Raw genomic sequence first — 20406 nt, 5'->3', positions numbered from 1 at the left:
CATTTAATAAGAAAATTATCTATTAATTCAACTGGACTTTTTGAGGACCTACTCTGTATAAAATACTATTTCAAGTTCAAAGTAGAGAAAATCTTTTTTGACGTGAAGGATCTTCACACCAGAGAAATCTTTCAAAATATATTATACATTTACTATTTGTCTATCACTGATTTAATCTCTTCCTGATGACTTGGGGCTATTATACTCAAAACCAAAACAGATGGTTATAGTAATGCCATCACCATGAGTGAAACATTTCAGTGTTCCTATGCACAGATCCAGAAGATGCAGAAATGTAATGGCTTTTGAGATATTTATTGGTTTTTACAGGTTTTTTTTTTCTCATTGAAGAAATGCACATTTCTTCTTTTGAGTGTAACTCTCTGGAGATACTCCTTCCCTTTCTGGTTTCATCTGTATTTGGGAAGAGGATACTGCAGCTTGAAAGAATTATGAATAATCAAAAGGTAGAATGTTTACACTCTAGTAAGTGTATCTTGGATCGTGGAAGTATTTGTTCTTTCTTTCTTTCCCTAATGCTTCTTAACTATATTCCAGGAAAGTTAAAATTTTCAAACAGTTGACTTCCAGATATGAAGGATGTAATTATCAAGTTTCATTACATAAATCAATACAAAATTTCCAAACACTTTTAGAGCAAAATATCCCTTTGAAAACCCTCTATAATAAACAGGTATTTTTCAACAGCTATGATCAAAAGATGAAGCAACATCCTGTTTGATTTCATGAAGAAATACATGGGCAGACTGAATATATTAGTAGTGTTTCTGTATTTAACACATTATATTTCTGTCCCCTTAAAAACAAGGATAAACAACAGGAAAGCAAGGCCCAAGTCTGTCTTGTTTACAGGTATATTCCCAAAGTCTAATTTATTGCATTACCCTATTTTTTTTTCATAATAACACTTGGTATTACTTGAAGTAGTCTATGTGTTTGCTTGTCATTATTTTTAAAGATTTAGTTATTTCAAGGTGGAGGGGGGGAGAGAAGGGCAATAACAGGAAAGGCAGAGGAAGAAGGAAAGTGACTGAAGCAAACTGATCTCAGCTGTCAGCCCGATGTGGGGCTTAATCCCAACCAATTGAGACCGGAACCAAAACCAAGACTCTGACTCTCAACTGACCTTGCTACCCAGGCACCCCTGTTTTTTACTTTTTGGTCTTTCCCTGCACACAAGAATATAAACAAAATGGAAGCAGGGTGCTAGTCTTTTTTGTTTATAGGTGTATTCCCAGTGTCCAGAAGGCTGGGTGGCACCTACCGGATGCTCAAAAAAGTTTGTCAGAAGAATAAGACTAGGAATGAATGATGATCGTGGCAAAATATAAAAACTATCGTTTCGACAGGAAACACGCTTCAGGCTCTAAATCTCCCTCCTTCTATGAAGACTTCTCTCCATTTGTAGCACACATTATGCTTATACACACTTATAGTATGATCCCCCAAACATGTGATGCTCAGATATATTTCCCCCAGAAAGAGCCCTTGCAGCAAAGAAAATGCTGATCCAAAGTGAAGATCAACAAAGGGGGCAAATATTAGGTAATTTTATAGGCAAGACACATTAAAGGAACAAACCAGCAAAGAAAACCAGGAGGGAGGTGCCGACCTGAACAGGCATTCCTTGTACTCACGTTCACACACAGGAGCACTGTCATTCCAAAGGCTTTCCATTTCAACCAAGATGCAGTAACTAGCAGAACTGCCCTTCAGGTGGAACCTGAGGAACGAAAGCACCAGTGGTGGGGTGAGCGCACCGTTTCTCTCTCCCCTTCCGCTGAAATACAGTTTAGTGCCTGAGATGAATGCCAGGTGAAAAAGCCCAGCTCATCGGCTTTGTCAGCTGCCAGAGGCTGTGAAATCAAAACATTTGCAGGACTGCGGTTTCCAGTGAGGACGGAGCAGTGACAACGGTCTCTGGTTGTCGACCGTCAGGGGGTCATCTGTCCATCCTGCCCTCTGACAGCTCCCTGTCTGTCTCTGTCAGCAACTCTGTTCTCTAGGCCACAACATAGCACTCTCCTCTCTGGTGGCTCAGGAGGAAGACAACTCCCGATTCAAGCTGGTAAATCAGAGAAGGTGAGGAAAGACAGCAGAGGCTGCTGTTTTGGGCCCACACGTTCCGAATGTTCCAGAACACCACATCTGGCATATCCCCACTGTTGATGAGTTAATGCAAATTATCTGGGAAAGGAAGGGAAAGGTGAGAAGAGAGGGTTCTTTGGAGAGCAGTGGCTCCCTGGATTGCCTCCAGGGCTTTGTTGGAACGGATATTTGCTGCCTGCCAAGGGATCCTCGGAATATATGGAGGACAGCTGCTCTGTCGTCCATGCTTTTTACCCGTCAGTGCTGTTGGAACATAACACCAAGGTCATTAGGATTCCCGTAGAGAGTTCACGACCTTACTGCAAACATGAGCGTAGGTCTTCATACTCCTGTGATACAGACTAACACTAATTAGCTGACCTAAAACTAGATGGAAAACTATTCCTCTTGATGCTTTGTTCCTATCCCGAATTCCACTATTGACCGGTTTAAATTTTTCTTGGAACAATCCCTGCATATTACTTGTAATTAACTTTCTTTGACATCCCAATCGTTTTATAAACAACCACTATGCAATATTTTTCCTTTCGTGCCTCCAAGTTACTTTTCATTCATACATGTAATGTTTCACCTGAATATCCAAGATTTCTTGTTACACTTCTGCTGTTCGGTGTATTTACTGTTTTTCCTTTTCAAGCACACGTGGCGCTTGGTTCCATCTGGTTCCCACCATACTTCCCAATCACTGTTTCGGGTATCAGTCCTTTCTGGTACTTCTTTGCCATTAGGCAGCTTGCTCTTTGGGTAGACCCCCATTGGCCCCGGTGTCAGCATAGCAGCATCGAGTCCTGTGTCCCCCGTCTCTCTGCCAGGTCATACTCACCCCTCATCACAAACGAAGGACACTTTCGCCCCAAGCTGGAAATTCAGTGGTAAGAGCACACGGCCATTAGGGAGTTGGCCCCGGAAGTCTGCACATGATTTCACTAGGATAACAACAGCAACAACAAGAACAAGAGAAAACAGAAGTAAGATGGTCATGTGAGGACGGAAAAGACTGATCTGCAAGGAGATGACAGTGTAGGCACCTGTACATCTTGGGGCCGCTGGGCTCCAGTCTCCCTGGGGCGTACAGCGCAGAGACGCTGCCCCTCGGAGATCATAGCCGGGCTCGCAGCTGTAGGACACTTCCTGCCCCGGGGAGAAATTGGCCTGGTTTTCTGCACTGTGCATTCCGTGCAGAATTTCTGGAGGCAGCTGACATACTGTGGAAAGAACAGGTGTGAAGGACCAGTCAGTGATGGAGAAACATCTTTTACTACATTCTAAACCTTCCGAGGAGTCCCAGGCTTATCATTAAAGGGGAGCTCAGATGTAACAGAGGAAATCAAGTGATGCTCCTGCCCCCTCCTTTTACCATTATGTAAAATCAGACAATGAAGGGATGTGCCCAAAGCCCTCACACCTAGTAAGAGGACGATCACTGGAGCTGAGTTCTTCCTGGCACAAGGTCAAATGCGTGACCAGGACCCTGAGGGTGCTTTCTCCAGAGCTGGCCAGTCAGCATGGAATTACTAGCCCTGTCATAAAGGAGAGCTGTGAAGGGTAGATGAGATAAGGCATTTAAAGTGCTTATTGCACAGCTGAGTAGAAAGTGCACCTCAGCCTTCAGGATATCGGGGAGATATTGGAGCTTGTATTTTACTCTGAGGATGCTCAATATGAGAGTCCCAAAGTCTCCTTCCTTGGTTGATGAAGCTCCTGCTTTCAAAGCGAAGGCACATATACGTAAGGGCACACACACACACACACACACACACTCTCATAATTTCATGCTTCATTTCCGCACATTGTTCCCCACACGCATCCTTCTCCCAGAACGAGCACTGACCTCCTGATCTCCCTGCAACCCATGCCCTTTGTCGGTCCCTTCAAAGCCTCAGTCAGACTCACCTCGGGAGCAGCTCGGCAACTCTGGCCCCCATGTGTTTTGGGCTTGGCACTGCACGCTGGGGGGTCCTTTCATGACAAAGCCCGGCTCACAGATAAACCTCACGGTTTCATGTAAGGAAAATAAGGTCTTGTTCTCAGACACCCTCACTGCATTGTCAATGTCTGGAGGTGTGCACTTATTAGGTATGATGCACTGAGGCGGAGGGCCGCTCCATACGCCAACGCGATTGTCTTTGCTGGTGCAATATATCGATGGGTTGCCCACAAGCTCAAACTGCTTTTTCCCTCTCTGTCCGGGATGGCAGCGATAGGTCACCACGGTTCCATAGGGAAAATCTTCTTTGTAGGGGTTAATGACATTTCCGTTGGCAATGGCTGGGGGTGGCCCACAAGGAATCGCTGGGAAAAGAGATGGCAACTTAAACAATAGTGGATCAAATAGCTCGTCAGAAATGCAATGAGTAGAACTAGTTTTGCATTTGTTATTGGTTTTTAATCTTTGGTAACATGGAGATACATGTCTACGAGATTGTGATTTTGGTGGGCATAATAGCATGCCTTCTGCCTTTCCTGCTTATACTATTTCCTATGAGCATATGCGTTTTTAACACAATCCACGTTCCTTTCATTTTAGATAGCTCTTTGATATATTATCACACCATAGTGTACACAGGTTTCCCGTCCTCTTTTCCGTTTGCCTTCTTCATTTCCATTTTGTTATTAGCTCAGGAGAGTGTTCAAAAAAAAAAAATAAATAAAAAGACCCTAGGCGCCTGGGTGGCTCAGTGGGTTAAAGCATCTGCCTTGGTCTCAGGTCATGATCCCAGGGTCCTGGGATCCAGCCCTGCATTGGGCTCTCTGCTCAGCAGGGAGCCTGCTTCTCCCTCTCTCTCTCTGCCTGCCTCTCTGTCTACTTGTCATCTCTCTCTGTCAAATAAATAAATGCAATCTTAAGAAAAAAAATAATAAAAAAAAACCCTTGCTGAAAGAAAAATGGAAGGGGAGAGAAACAACAGATATACCAGTGCAAGAAGTGGAATTCAAAATATTTGCATACGTATAAGAAAATTACATGAAAGTGTAGACTAATGTAATGTGAAACGTTTTGAACCTGTAAATGATATGAATGGGAACACCTTCGGACAATTCCTGAGACCTCTAAGCCATGGGCCCTGGGACTCAAGATTACTGCAGTTCTGCAAGTACTGTAGGTGGCCCAGAAAAATAACAAAATAACAGTGTTTGAGCTGAATGAAAGTGGTGCCAGATGACTCATGTCCCAGGTAGAAATAACAGCAAGGATCCTTTCAGAAGAAGGTTCATCATCTAAGACCTTGAATTCATTTCTACAGAAAGGTTTTCCAATGTAATTCCTGACATACAATCAAGGATCACCAGGTACTGAAAGAAAGAAAATCCCATGAAGAAGAGGCAGCAGACTCACTGACAATAGAAATGGAACCGTTAGGACCGCAGATACTGGAGTTCTTACTCACAGATTGGAAATAGTTATGTTTGTCTCTTTGAGGACAATGTGTATGAAACCTAAACTTTTGGTAAGGACTAGAAACCATTAAAAACAACGGGGCAAATTTTGAAAGGAATCCAATACATGTTTTTATCAGTATAAAATACAGTAACTAAAAGTAAGAAGCTGATAGAATTAAAAGCAGGTCAGACACAGTTTAACAAAAATCAATGAATTGGAATCTAGGACAGAAGGAAGTCTTCAGAATAACACAGAGAGTCAAGAGAATCAGAAATATAGCAGAAAGAGTAACGGACTTACAGGATAGAGGGATAAGGCCTACCACATGTGAGGAACACAATGAGAGGAAAGAGATATCAGATCACGGACATTGGAAGTAATGACAGAATATTCCAAAACTGATGAAAGACATCACTGAACCACAGATACAAGAATCCGTACAAACTGAAGAAATAGAAGTACAAAAAAAAAAAAAAACCTTTACTTAGAAACATCATAGCAATATTGTAAAAAATCAAGAGCAATGAATTTTAAAAGCAGCCAGAAAACAGAGATGACAACTTTTAAAAATCCTGTACTTAGAAAAATGTTTAAAGAATCTATCACCAGGAGACCTACAATATAAAAATGCTAAAAGATCATTTTTTTTGATCAAAGGAAAACAGTGTTATAAGGAACTGATAGAACGGTCCTATGGAGGACGGATTACGGAAATAGTTAATATGTGGATAAATATGCATAAATACTGTTTTCATAAAGACAACAATAGTGTCTTTTGAGATACTTGTAAAAGTACAAAAATTAACACAGTGTAGGAGAATCAGGATATGATCATCTCAATAGAGCCACAGTGATAAATTAGAATCCACATTCATGAGAAATCTTTAGGTATAAAGGGAATTTCCTTAATCAGATAAATAATGTCTCCCCCAAATCTTTAGTAAACACCAGGCTTTATGGTGACTATTCAAAACTCAGTATCATCTCTTCCATTCAGCATTGTACTGGAGTTCTAGCCAACACAGTCAAGCAAGAAATAAATAAAAGATACAAGAAAGAAAGGGATTAAACATAGGATAATTATTTATCGGCGACATGATTATTTATGCAGCATATCCAAAAGAATATACAGATAAACTATTGCATTTATAAGAAAATTTAGCAAGATTGTTGGATCCAAGGTCAAATGATTGCATATTTAAGAAATGTTACATTTCCCAATGTTACATTTCTATGTTTACATCATTTTCTAAAATGTAAATTGGCAAATATTATGGAGAGAAATTAAAGAAATTTCAGAAATGGCAAAATATGTTCATGAATTTACAACTCAAAAATGTAAATATGTTAGTGGTCCACAGATTGAACTACGGAATCCCTAGAAAGCCAATAGAAATTTGAGTAGGTTTCTTTTTTGTGGAAACAGACAAGCTGATTCTAAATTTTGTCTGGAAATGCAAAGGGGCAAGAATTACCAAATAAATCTTGGAAGAAGTACATGTTTAGATGATACACCAGCAGGTATCAATTCTAAATAAATGCTGTAGTCATGAAAACAGTGTGATAAATCAACCAGGGGAACAGAACCTCTCTGAAATGAGACCCACTTATGTCACCTGATTTAGGGTATTATACTATTGCCCTGTGATCTATGGGAACCGGTCTTTCCTTTTTCTTTCTTTTTTTCTTTCTTTCTTTTTTTTTTTTAAAGATTTTATTTATTTATTTGACAGAGATCACAAGTAGGCAGAAAGGCAGGCAGAGAGAGACAGGAGGAAGCAGGCTCCCCATGGAGCGGAGAGCCCGATGCAAGGCTCAATCCCAGGACCCCAGGATCATGACCTGAGCCGAAGGCAGAGGCTTTAAACCATTGAGCCACCCAGGCGGCCCTGGAACGAGTCCTCCTTAAACGGTTTTTTAGATAAATGCTATTACAGCAACAATGTCCACAATGGCCAAACTATAGAAAGAGCTGAGGTGTCCATAGACAGATGAATGGAGAAAAAAGATGTGGTATTAGGCAGAGGAAAATAAGTCAATCAGAGAAAGACAATTATCGTATGGTTTCACTCATATATGGAATATAAGAAACAGCACGGAGGATCATAAAGGAGGGGAGGGAAACTGAATGGGAAGAAATCAGAGAGGGAGACAAACCATGAGTCTCAACTCTAGGAAACAAACCGAAGGTTGCTATTTTTGTTTTTGTTTTTGTTTTTGCAGGTGTCATTTTATTTCTCATAATGTTCAAATAGCCAACATAATTAGCTTTTGATGTAGTGTTCAACGAATCATTAGTTGTGTATAACAACTAGTGTTCATTGCAATACATGTGCTCCTTAATAAACATCACCTGGTTACCCCGTCACCCCACCCACCTACCTTCTGTAACCCTCAGTTTGTTTTGCAGAGTCCAGAGTCTCTCGTGATTTGTCTCCCTCACTGATTTCTTCCCATTCACTTCTCCCTACATCCCCAATGGTTCTCCATGCTATTCCTTATGTTCCACACATGAGTGAAATCATATGATAATTGTCCTTGTCAGTTTGACTTATTTCACTTACCATCATCTCTTCCAGTTCCATCCATGACGATGCCAATGGTGGCTATTCATCCTTTATATCCATTGTATATATGTACCACATCCTCTTTATCCCATTCATCATTTGAAGAACAACTTGGCTCCTTCCACAGTTTGGCAATTGTGGATATTACTGCTATGAATACTGGGCATTATATGCAACGGATGAATTATTGAACTCTACATTCAAAATTAATGCTGTTCTATATGTTGGCTAATTGAATTTTAAAAAAAAAGGTATTAGATGAATTGCCTATCCATTAGGAAAAACAAAGAAACAAAATGAGCAAACAAATTCCTTGACCAGACTCTACACCATACGAAAAATTAATTTGAGATGAATCACAGACTTAACTTGAAAGATAAAATGATGGGCAAAGTTTTCTTATGGAGAACACAGAAAGTAGTGGCCAGAAAGGATAGACATAGTAAGTCTTATTAAAGGACACTAGTAAAGTGCACATTATCTATCATCAAGAAACATCATAAGAAAGCAAAGGATGAATTTTAGCCTGAAGAAAATATGTGTGTTAGGCTTACTGGAAAATCTGAGATTGGATAACGAATTCCTCAAAGCAATAAAGAGATACACAAACTAGCAAGATTGGAAGACAGTTTTGAACAGGCACTACACAAAGATATGAAAGGTGCTTAGCATCCTCAGTCTTTTGGAAAATGCAAAAGAAAGCAGCAGTGAGCCACCAGCCCAGCTAAAATTTAAACACGTGATAAATACCAGGTTGGCAGAGATATGGAACAGCTGGACTTTTCATATGCCTCTGGTGCGAGAGTAAATTTGTCCACTCACTGTATAAAATCTTTGGGCAGGATCTATTAAGACTGACCACGTTCATACCCAACAATTCCACTTAGAGAAATGTCAACACTGTTTACATAGAACATGTAAACGTTTTATCCAGCTGCGCATATATATAGACATTTGAATATTTACATGTGTGTATATGTGTGCATTTATTGCCTATGCACACGCATAAAATACTACTGACCTATAAACAGCTGAATTTATGAATTAATTGTTAAGTTCACACAATGAAATATAATACAATGAAAAAGATCCAGTTAATCTTACATGCAACAACGTGAATGATCTCCTACACATATCATTTAACAGGAGCTGGACACATAAGAGTACATGGTTTTTGATTCCTTTAATGTAAAATTCAAGCAGAGCCAAAACTAATCTTTGGTGATAGAACCCCAATAAATGGTCACTTTGGGAAGGCAGTAACTGAGAAAGGGCATAGGGGAGGCTTCTGAGGTGGTAAAACGGACTAAATTTTCTCGGAGTGCTGTTTACATGCGGGTGTTCACTTAGGAAAGAGTCATTGAAGTGAATATAGTACACAATATTAATATTGTGTACTATATTATGTGTATATGTACATATAGATGTACATATCTATCTAACTATGTATATATATATATAAAGTCTACGAGGTATGAATATATACATATATATGTATATATATACACATGTAGTCTACAGTGTATGAAAAATGTGCTGGAAAAAAGACTTCCCAACAGCATAAACTCCAGGAGATATGGCTTTATGGGTGAATTTTTTTCAGATATCTATGGAAGAAATAATGCTAATATCACCTAAACTCTTATAGGGAAACAAATATATGGAAAACTATCAGCTGGCTTTATGAGACGATCATAAGTTTGATATGAAATGCCCCTAAGGTTGGTTGGACGTCCACCTTTGGTTCAGGTTATGATCCCAGGACCCTGGGATTGAGCCCTGTGTTGGGTTCCCTGCTCAGTGAGGAGTCTGCATTCTCCCTCTCCTGGTCCCTCTGCTTATGGTCTCGTGCTCTCTCTCTCTCTGTCAGATAGATAAAGAAAATCTTAAAAGAGAGGAAAAAAAAAAACCCTCTAAGGGTTTTTCCAGGGAAAAATACTACAGTCAAATCTCTCTAAAAATCAATAGGAATGGAATGATAAAAGTGTTCTAGAATTAGTGGCGCTGGTCTCACAGCTGCATGAATACAGTAATAATCATTAAATTTATACTTTAAAAGAGTAAGTCTTATGATACATAAATTATATCTGAAAAACATCTAAAATATATTACGTATATTGAACAACATAAAAGAATTATAAAATCTTATGACCAAGTCATTTTATGCCAAGAAGGTACGATTAGAATTCAAAATCAGCTTGCTTTTCAAAAAGTAATGAAAACATTCCCACCAACAGTGTAAGAGGGTTGACTTTTCTCCACGTGCTCTCCAACATTTGTTGTTTCTTGCCTTGTCAATTTTGACCATTCTGACTGGTGTAAGGTGGTATCTCAATGTGCTTTTCATTTGAATTGTCCTGATGGCTAATGATGTTGAACATTTTGTCGTGCGTCTGTTAGCCATTTGTATGTCTTCTCTGGAGAAGTGTCTGTTCATGTCTTCTGCCCATTTTCTGATTTGGTTATTTGTTTTTTTGGGTTTGAGTTTGAGAAGTTCTTTATAGATCTTGCATATCAGCCCTTTATCTGTACTGTCCTTTGCAAATATCTTCTCCCATTCTGTGGGTTGCCTCTTAGTTTTGTTGACCATTTCCTTTGCTGTGTGGAAGCTTTTGATCTTGATGAAGTCCCAAAAGTTCATTTTTGTTTTTTTTTCCCCTTGCCTTTGGAGACGCGTTTTGGAAGAAGTTGCTGTGGCCCGATGTCGAAGAGGTTACTGCCTATGCTCTCCTCTAGGATTTTGATGGATTCCTGTCTCACATTGAGGTCTTTCATCCATTTTGAGTTTATCTTTGTGTTTGGTGTAAGAGAATGGTTGAGTTACACTCTTGGTGGGAAAGCAAGCTGGCATAGCCACTTTGGAAAACACTATGGAGGTTCCTCAAAAAGCTAAAAATAGAGCTACCCTATGATCCAGAAATTGCACTACTGGGTATTTACCCCAAAGATACAGATGTAGTGAAAAGAAGGGTCACATGCACCCCAATGTTCCTGGGAGCGATGTCCACAATAGTCAAATTCTGGAAGGAGCTGAGATGCCCTTCAACAGATGAGTGGATAAAGATGTGGTTCATACACACAAAGGATTATTACTCAGCCATCAGAAATGATGAATATTGCATCGACATGGATGGAGCTGGAGGGGATTATGCTAAGTGAAATCAGTCCAGCAGAGAAACACAATTGTTATATGGTTTCACTTATTTGTGGAACATAAGGACTAGCACGGAGGACATTAGGAGAAGGAAGGGAAAACTGAAGGGAAGGAGAATCAGAGGGGCAGATGAACCATGAGAAACTATGGACTCCGGGAAACAAACCGAAGGTTTCAGAGGGAAGGGGGGCATGAGGGACATGGGTTAGGCTGGTGACGGGTATTAAGGTGGGCATGTGTTGAAATGAGCACTGGTGTTATATGCAAATAATGAATCATGGAACACTACATCAAAAACTAACATTAAAAAAAGTCATGAAAACAATTCATTCCATTAAGAGAGTAATGGAGAAACAATATGATTATTTCCAGATATGTAGCCCAAATGCTTGATAAACTTCAACATAACTTAATGACAAAAAATTCTTAGCCATGAAGAATATTAGGGAATTTCCTTTCCCTGAAAATGGGGATCTACGAAAAGCCTATAGCAAATACTACATTAATGGTGAAATATTTCAAACTTTCCCTTTGAGATGGGGAACCAGAGCAGGATACCCAGCAATATCAATGTTGTATCCCCAACAACATCAAATATGTTAGTGGTGCTCCTAGACAGTATATGAAAGAAATAGGGAGGGAGTGGAAGGAAGGGAGGCAGAGAGAGGACGAGGGAGGGAAGGTAGAAGAGTTTGTTGGTTGGTTACTTCTAAGTGCATTGAAGACTTTAACGGAAAGAAAGTGCTTTAAATAACTGCTCAGGGTCTGCCTCTGAACGCTTCTATTATCTGCCCAAAAAGAAACTTGCAGTGTTTTAGCTACAGAGCCCAGATTTCTGAAGAACAAATCCAACATCTAATCCTGTGACTGGATTCCAAGGTAAACTGACTTCACAACTTAACAGCCTCTCTTATGTTAAAGTCTGAGCATTGATTAGGAAAAGGAGGACTCTAAAAATTGAGATGGAGAGGGGTGCCTGCGTGGCTTAGTCCTTAAATGTCTGCCTTCGGCTCAGGTTAGAATTCCAGGGTCCTGTTTATATTAAAAAAAAAAAAAAAAAAAAAAAAAAGAATTCCAGGGTCCTGGGATGGAGCCCTGTGTGGGGCTGTTTGCTGGGCAGGGAGCCTGCTTTTCCCTCTCCCACTCCCCTTGTGTTCCCTCTCTTGCTGTCCCTCTCTCTGTCAAAAAAGAAATAAAATCTTAAAAAAAAAATTGAGATGGAGATACATGGGTAGAATCTAAGGATGCTGAATACCTTGTACCTGGAAATTCTGCTGAGCCTCCTTTGCTAGAAGCAGCAGCCCCTCCTCCCCTGTGTGAGGAGGTAAGCCTCCCTTTGCTCAAAGAACCTGTAAATGACCTGTCCTGAGTAGCTGCCCTGGTAGGGTTGCCAGAAGAACACAGATGTCCAGTTAGATCTGAATTTCAGAAAAACAACGAAAGCTAGTTCTAAATATAAGTCTATCCCAAATACTGCAAGGCACATATTTAGAATACAAAAATATGTGTTGCTGTGCTGAAATTCAAGTTTAACTGTCTATCTTGTCTTTTTGTTTACTAAATCTGGCAACTCCAATTTCAGGGACTGCTGATCTTCCTCAGGACCTACCTTTAATACTTCACCATAATTGTGGTTCTTTAACCTGATTTAAGTCCTGAAAGACCTGGATGTGGAGCTGGGGTGGTGGTTGGGGGGGAAAGAGGGGGGCACCAATTAGGACCGGCAAGAAGGTATCCCCAAAAAGAAAAAGAATTAAGACTGTGAATTCACTGTGTTAGTTAGAGGTTGACCTACATTAAATGAAGCTGAAATACAGGACCTTTCTTAGTGTAGTCCTGAGGAAGACATCCTATGACTTATGGATTTAGCAATGCCAGAGTGGGCTTAGTGAGCCCTGTTCGTCCACCCTTAACTATGTGCCTGGGGGGTGGGGTGTTCCAAGAGACACCTGTTATCCTTTCACCCAAGGCTTTGAGAAATACATTCCTGGGGAATTTTCCGTATTCTTGATAGACTCTCTGATGGCTATTCTCTGTAGGCTGGGAATGACCTTGGTGACATTGGGAGCTTTGTTATTGATCTGATTTCCTGAATTCAGTGGAGACCAAAGGACCTCAGGCTGGCAGGAGCCAAGTGGCAGCACTTAATAGCCAGAGGCAACTGAAACAGAGATCAGAATGACTTGCCTGCAGAGATCTTTGTCCCTGGCTAATTGTTGTGGATCCTCTAAAACTGAAATAGATGAAGAGTGCAGTTAAGTATTATTTGATGGCTACAAGCAGAAAAAATCTACCTCTGATTGAATCACTGAAAAAAAAAAAAAAGTAATGGTTATTCATCAACCATTTCCCAGACTTGGGAGCCTATGGACAGACTCAAAGCAGCACTAATGAATAGAAGATAGATTTTTCTCCTTCTTCTTCTTCTTCTTCTTCATCTCTTCTTCTTCTTCTCCTTCTCCTTCTCCTTCTCCTTCTCCTTCTTCTTCTTCTTCTTCTTCTTCTTCTTCTTTCGTCTTCTTCTTCTTCTTCTTCTTTTTTCCTTTTTCCTTTTTTAAAAATTTTTTTTTTATTATCATCTTGAGAAAGCATGCTGCTACATGACCAGAACGTATACCGAAGTTTCGTCCCACATTCACCAAAGAGGCTTGAAGCCATTCAGGAAAGATTAGTATAAGAAAGGTTAAAGAGGGGCACCTGGGTGGCTCAGCTATTAAGTGGCTGGCTGCCTTCAGCTCAGATCATGATCCCAGAGTCCTGGGATCGAGCCCCGCATCAGGCTCCCTGCTTGGAGGGAAGCCTGCTTCTCCCTCTCCCACCCCGCTGCTTGTGTTCCCTCTCTCGCTGTGTCTCTCTCTGTCAAATAAATAAATAAATCTCAAAAAAAAAAGGTTAAAGAATTAGAAATAAAGATGAAAATCTAGGAATAGATATAGGTGTATTACCTTTAAATAAAGAGATCTAGCCAGAGTACTGTTTTGTCATCTGATTTTTTTTCACATAAAAGCATATAATTTACATGTTTATATATCATTAATTGTTTCTCCATGACATTGTGTTTCTTTGTTCTTTTGTTTTTCTTATTTTTAGCTGAATAACATTCCAGTGTATGGATGTAGTTCCTCTTCTTCCTCTTCTCCTCCTGTCCCTCCCCACTCCTCCTCCTCTTCCTCCTTCTACTCCTCCTCCTTTCTTCTGCTTCTTCTTCCTCTTCTTCTCCTTCTCCTCCTTCTTCTCCTTCTCCTCCTCTCTTCCTCCCTCCCCCTCCTTTGTCTTCTTCATCTTCTTCCTCCTCTAGCTCCTCCTCTTCTTTTGTAAGTAGGCTCCAAGCAAAGTGTGGAGTCCAGGATAGGGCTCAAACTCACAACTTTGAGCTCAAGACCTCAGCTGAGACCAAGAGTCAGACATCTAACAGACTGAGTCACCCAAGTGCCCCTGGATGTATCTCTTCTAATTCTGCGGGGCTCAATTCATGTTTCTTAAGGAATTCTCGATAGTCATTTTTAACAAGACTCTTTCCTTCCTGTACTTTCCAATCCATAGCTATTTAGGTTACCTTAACATTTTTGCTATTATAATGAATGAAGCAATGAGAAGGGTATAGTGAATTCCTAGGAAAAGTCTGTATTTATCTCCCAAGTATAAATTCTAAGAAGTGGGTCAAAGTCTATGTCCATTTTGAGGCTTATGGCACATGGTGCCTCTCAAGAGGTTTTGTGGACCTCCACGTATGTGCGAGTGTTGATTGATCCACAGCTTCACCAGCCTTGGAGAGCATCGCTTTAGAAAAATCTTGACCAATTTGCCAAGCAGAATGACTGTTACACTGGGGGTGGCACAATCAACGTCATTCTGAATTAATTGAAGGAAAAGTAAGGTTTGAAGGCTTTTACGCATTAAGTCCCCAGATTCAGAAAAGGCACGACATAAGGCAAAAACATAAGGAAACAGTTGCCAGAAACCACATAGGTTTTGAGGGATAGAATGCACAAAAGGAATCCACTTAAGATTTGTATAACTTCAGGGGGAAACTTAGAATCTACTGGAAAAGGTAAGAACAAGGACTATTTCAACTCACTCTCACAAATAGGTGGGTCGTCATCCCAGGTGACAGTCTTGCCTGAGATGATGCATGCAATAGAGGTCTTACCAATAAGTCGGTATCTAGAGGGAAAGAAGAATGAATGTTATTTTCCCACTGAAGTGGCTACTTACAAGAGAGTGTATCCCGGAGAATTCAGAAGGACAATTTCCATTTGTCATAGTGTATGACATGGTATATACTTTGTATGTGTATATATATGTACATATATGTATACATATACTACGTATACATATTACATGACATAGTATATATATATATCACAATTTGTGACAGTATACTACCACTTTCCCAAATTTTAATCTTTATTCGGATGTCTAAGCTAAATGGGTCCTCTGCTCTTAATTACACTGAGCTACCTTTTAATTTAAGCCTAACATGTTTAAGATTCTTCAAACTAGAACCAAAGGAAATCCAAGCAGAACAAAACAAGGTGAACACGGATTTCCTATGTAAAACGTTAAAGGCAGCAATTCTCACTTAGTATGCCACAAACTGTTCAAAGTGTGCCATAAGACTTGGAAAATGTAAATTTCTCCCATGGATAATGTCTTGCAAAACTGTAGTAAAATATTAAAACCAGGATTCTGACATAGGTATGATCGCCAATTTTATTCGGACTTCCTCAGTTTTGTTTGTACTAATTTGTGGGTATGTGAGTGTGCTTACAAGTATTCAGTTTTTATACAGACTATATTTAAGAGCTGTTCTGGGTTCATGGTAATATTGGCCAGAGGATACAGGGGATTTCCCATATACTCCCTTTCCCTACACATGCATTCCTTCCCACATTATCCACATCCCCCACCAGACTGGTATAGTGGCTCGCAACTATGAACCTACATTGACACATCATTATCCCCTGTAGTCCATGGTTTACAGCAGGGTTCAGTCTTGGCGTTGTATAGTCTGTGGGTCTAGACAAACACATGTTGACATGGATGCACCCTAACAGAATGACACAGAGTAGTTTCACTGCCCTAAACATCTTCGGAGATCTGCCTATTCGTCTCTCCCTCCTCCCACCCCTTGGCTACTACGGATCTTTTTACTCCATATTTTCTTTTGTAGAATGCCACTTCCCTGGAATTATACAGTATTGAGCCTGTTCAGACTGGATTCTTTCACCTAGTAAAATGCAATTAAGTTTCCTCCCGGCTTTCCATGGCTTGATAGCTCATTTATGTTATCCAGGGAGGGTTAACCAGTTTCTGTTCCTATCAGCAATGAACGAGTAATCCAGTTCCTCTACAACCACGCTAGCATCTGCTGTTTTCACTAGTTTGTATTTTTGCCACTCAGATATATGTGTCATATTGTTTCACTGTTGTTTTCATCTGTATTTTCCTAAGGGCTAATGAAGCTGAATATCTTTTCCTGTACTTACTTTCCATCGATAAACTCTCTTCAGTGAAATGTCTGTTCGTGTGCCTCCAAATTCCTGTCCTGAAACCTTAGAATCTGACTTTTTTTGGAAACACGGTCTTGCAGATATAACAGAGTTAAGATGAGGTCATACTGGATTAACATGGGCCCTAATGCAATGACTGTTGTCCTCAGAAGAAGAAGGAAATCTGGACAAGGAGACAGACAGAAAACATTGACACAGACAGAGGAAAAGCCATGTGAGGACAGACGCAGAGGTAGGAATGATGTGTTTATAGCTCATGATGCCAAGGACAGCTGACAAGCACCAGAAGCTAGGAGAAAAGCACGAAATGGATTCTTCCTCCGAGCTCCCAGTAGGAACCAACCTGCTGACACCTAGATTTCAGACTTGTTCAAGGCTATTCCTAACTTGCTGTGAGTTTCTGTCACGAATTGACACTGGATTTTGCCAACTGCATTTTCTGTCAATTGCTAGGGGCATATATTTTTCTTCTTTAGCCTGTTTATAGAGTTGATCATGTTGATTGATTTTTGAATGTTCAATCTATCTTAAAAATTTTTATCCTACTGGGTTAAATCCATTAAGATCCATCTGAATTTCTTTTGTCCATCTTTTTCAGGTCAAGATTGAGTCATTGGGCTACAATGCTAGCCCTTTACATTTTCCCCTTAACTTCTAGCTTTCTATATTGATTACACAAATTCATAAGTGAATGGGATCACATAAATTCAATGTATTATTGACTATATTTGCAAATGCAAATTTGTTGAAATTTTCTTACATCCATGTGTTGCAAGCAGGGAGATAAATGTAGGGATTAACTTTTGCATTTCTCAAGTATACAAGTTAAAATTTCCAGAGGAACTTCTTAGAAATAGAGCCTCTGTTTTCCAAGCTAGTGAAGGACAGAATGGAAAAAGAATAGAAAACCTAATGAACACAAAAGTTGAGGAAGTGTGAAACTATAAAATTGGTATAAATAGAAACACAAAATCAGGTAGTAGGCATTAATTTTAAATATTAGTAGTTACATTAAAAGCAAATGGATTAAACTCCTTAGTTAAAAGGTAGACATTATCAAACTGGATGAAGGAAATCTAACTATTGATTATTTATCAGAGACTCGCCTAACATAGAATGATACAGGAGAGTAAAAAGTCAAAAGATTTAAGGAGAGTGGGTAAATAATCAAAAAGCAATGTAGTTATATTAAATATATAATAGGAGTATAAGTGTACACACAAATAGACTAACTGAAAAGCATTATTAGAAAGAAGGAGCAAACCACTACAATAAGTTTTAATGCTCTTGGAAGTATTCAATGTGCATGCGCTTAATTACATAGCCTCAAATATATTTAAAAGAACACAGAAATACCAGAAGATATTAGAAAAAAAGATGGACAGATCCAGCCTGCTTTGGAAAAGAACCACGCTCTGCTCATTTTATATAGATAAATTGGCTGTAAAGCCAGACGAGGACAGGTTGAGAATGGAACATTATTAAGCCTATCATTCCTATGAGAATAAAAGGAAAACATGTGAAAGAAGATATTACAAAACAAATGTAGGAATGCAGAGATAATATTTACTATACTTCTAGACCAAGTGGAGTTACTCAAATATTTCAGGCTTAATCTGTTAACATGATTCATGATACTCATTCCTCCTACTTTGTGGGTTTATATTTGGCTGTTTAGTTGTCCCAAGACCAGTTGTTGAAAAGACTATTCTTTCACCATTGGATTGTCCTGGCACCCTTGCTGAAAAGGAGTTGACCATAAGTGTGTGGGGTTACTTCTGCGTTCTCAGTTCTGTTCTATTGATCTATACATCTATACATTTCCAGAGAGATCCTGGAGGTGGAGGAATGGGAACTGGGAAAGGCACAGTGGAGACGTCTAAGGTTCTAGCAATGTTTCCTAAGGTTCTAGCAATATCCTAAGGTGGATAGCATATACCCTGAAGTTCACTTTATTTCTTCCTGATTTTAATGATCACTTATGTTACATTATATGTCTTTTAAGTAAGCAATAAATAAGTTTTTTTTTTAAAAGCAAAAGTTAAGATATAAGGCAAAGCAGATAATTGATTATCTCCTTTAAGGATAAGCCACAGCAAATGTCTGCACCGTGCACCTTTCTGGAGAGGGGCTATAACAATCAAGATTTGCCTCTGCACCTCAGGGTTCCATCATCCTAAACAAGTCATTCTTTCCCACTTCTGAGTCCACCATCTCCAGCTCTTGTTGCTTTGGGGTGGGAATATGTGCGCAGAGCCACTAATGGTTGTTCCATTTGCTTCTTTAGAGACCTGGTCCTTGCCATTTAGTGAACGTTTCACTTGGTTCTAGGCGCATGAATTTGGTGTGCCCTAGACATCTTTCCTCCCCACCCCCAAGTTTCTAGCACAGATACAGGTGCTTCCTATTTTTCAAATGTTTGTTTAGTCTTTTCAAATGTAGTTTAATACCTGGATTCAAGCCACCATGTCTACTTAGAAATCTTATTGCTATGGTTTGAATGGACAGGAAGACTTTCTAAGACTCTTGTTTAGAGATTGGTGCTATAGCTCTGGAACTGTCAACCCAAATGATGCTGCTGCCGACTCACCCTTCATTACAGGCGTAATTAACAGTTGATCCAAACCGGGCATCTCCGTTTACAGTCATTTTGCCATTGGCGGGTTCTGGAGGAGTTCCACATGATCTCCCTATGGGGGAGAAGCAGAATTGGGGGATTGGGTATAGAACAAGCCGAACTTCTCTCAGTAAGCACATAAGGTCCCAACCTGGATGGAGTTTACTGAAAAGTATTTGTGGTTCCGCAGATTTTGCCATCTCAGAGAAACTAACACGACTGCCTGAGAGTCAGCCACCTACTAAGCTCCACTTCCAAAAACAGACCTCCCCTCCTCATTGATCTTTTCCCTGTGTTGTGCACCCCAGAAAAATGCAAACTTTACTTTTTACCAAAGTGGTTATTTTGTCATCCAACCAGCTTAAATCAGAGATCTCGAAATCGGGGTTCTCTCCCCACCTACTTTTTTCTTCCCTTTTCTGAGTCATTGGTGATGTAGTTTCAATGGTGACAATGGGAAACTCCTACTGAATGGAGCTTTTTCCTGCATTGTGTCTTGTGAAGGTCATTTCTCATGAAGTGACCTTGTAATGGAGGTGCCAGCAAGTCAGAGCAGTAAGAAGGTGTGACAGAAAGTATAATTGTCACATGTACTCTACTCGAGGCAAACATAATAATCGTACGTGTCTTAGTTCCAAAATCTGAACAATTGATTCAGCTCTACGGATGTCTGATTGACACAGAGTTCTCAGTCCAGAGGTACTTACGCTGACACTTGTTTTTGGCACTTGACCAGACCGAGTTGGGTAGGCAGGTGATAAAGAACCCTCTCCCATAGTAACCAGGGCGGCACTCATACTTCAGAAATGTCCCGATGGGAAACTCATACTCGTCCGTAGCATTTGCCAGCTTGGCAAATGGAAGGTGTTCCGGGGCTTTGCACCGACCTGGAGAGCAAGACCATAGTGACATCCAAGTTAATGGAGAAACTTCTATTTACTTCCTCTTTTTCTCCAGTGTGCTTCATAGATGCGATCAATGAAACAGAACACCTTAATAATGTTGAAATGTTTGCATCTCTTACTAGTGAACATAGAGATGAG

At 40.0% G+C, this 20406-nt stretch overlaps 1 protein-coding gene across 1 annotated transcript; it reads right to left on the bottom strand.

Annotated features, from left to right (window-relative positions):
- Positions 1-1543: 1543 nt before the first annotated feature.
- Positions 1544-20250, bottom strand: CR1L (complement C3b/C4b receptor 1 like; the record flags this gene model as incomplete). Its single annotated transcript, XM_032850832.1, has 7 exons — positions 1544-1744; positions 2954-3056; positions 3159-3335; positions 4024-4422; positions 15312-15397; positions 19337-19436; positions 20071-20250. Coding segments are annotated over 7 exons (1217 nt in total), but the record flags the coding sequence as incomplete, so codon positions are not given.
- Between the last annotated feature and the right edge of the window lie 156 nt (positions 20251-20406).

This window comes from Lontra canadensis, unplaced genomic scaffold (genome assembly GCF_010015895.1).
Source record: "Lontra canadensis isolate GAN:19392208 unplaced genomic scaffold, GSC_riverotter_1.0 scaffold993, whole genome shotgun sequence".
Lineage (NCBI taxonomy): Eukaryota > Metazoa > Chordata > Mammalia > Carnivora > Mustelidae > Lontra > Lontra canadensis.
This window is presented reverse-complemented; position numbering and strand designations above follow the sequence as displayed.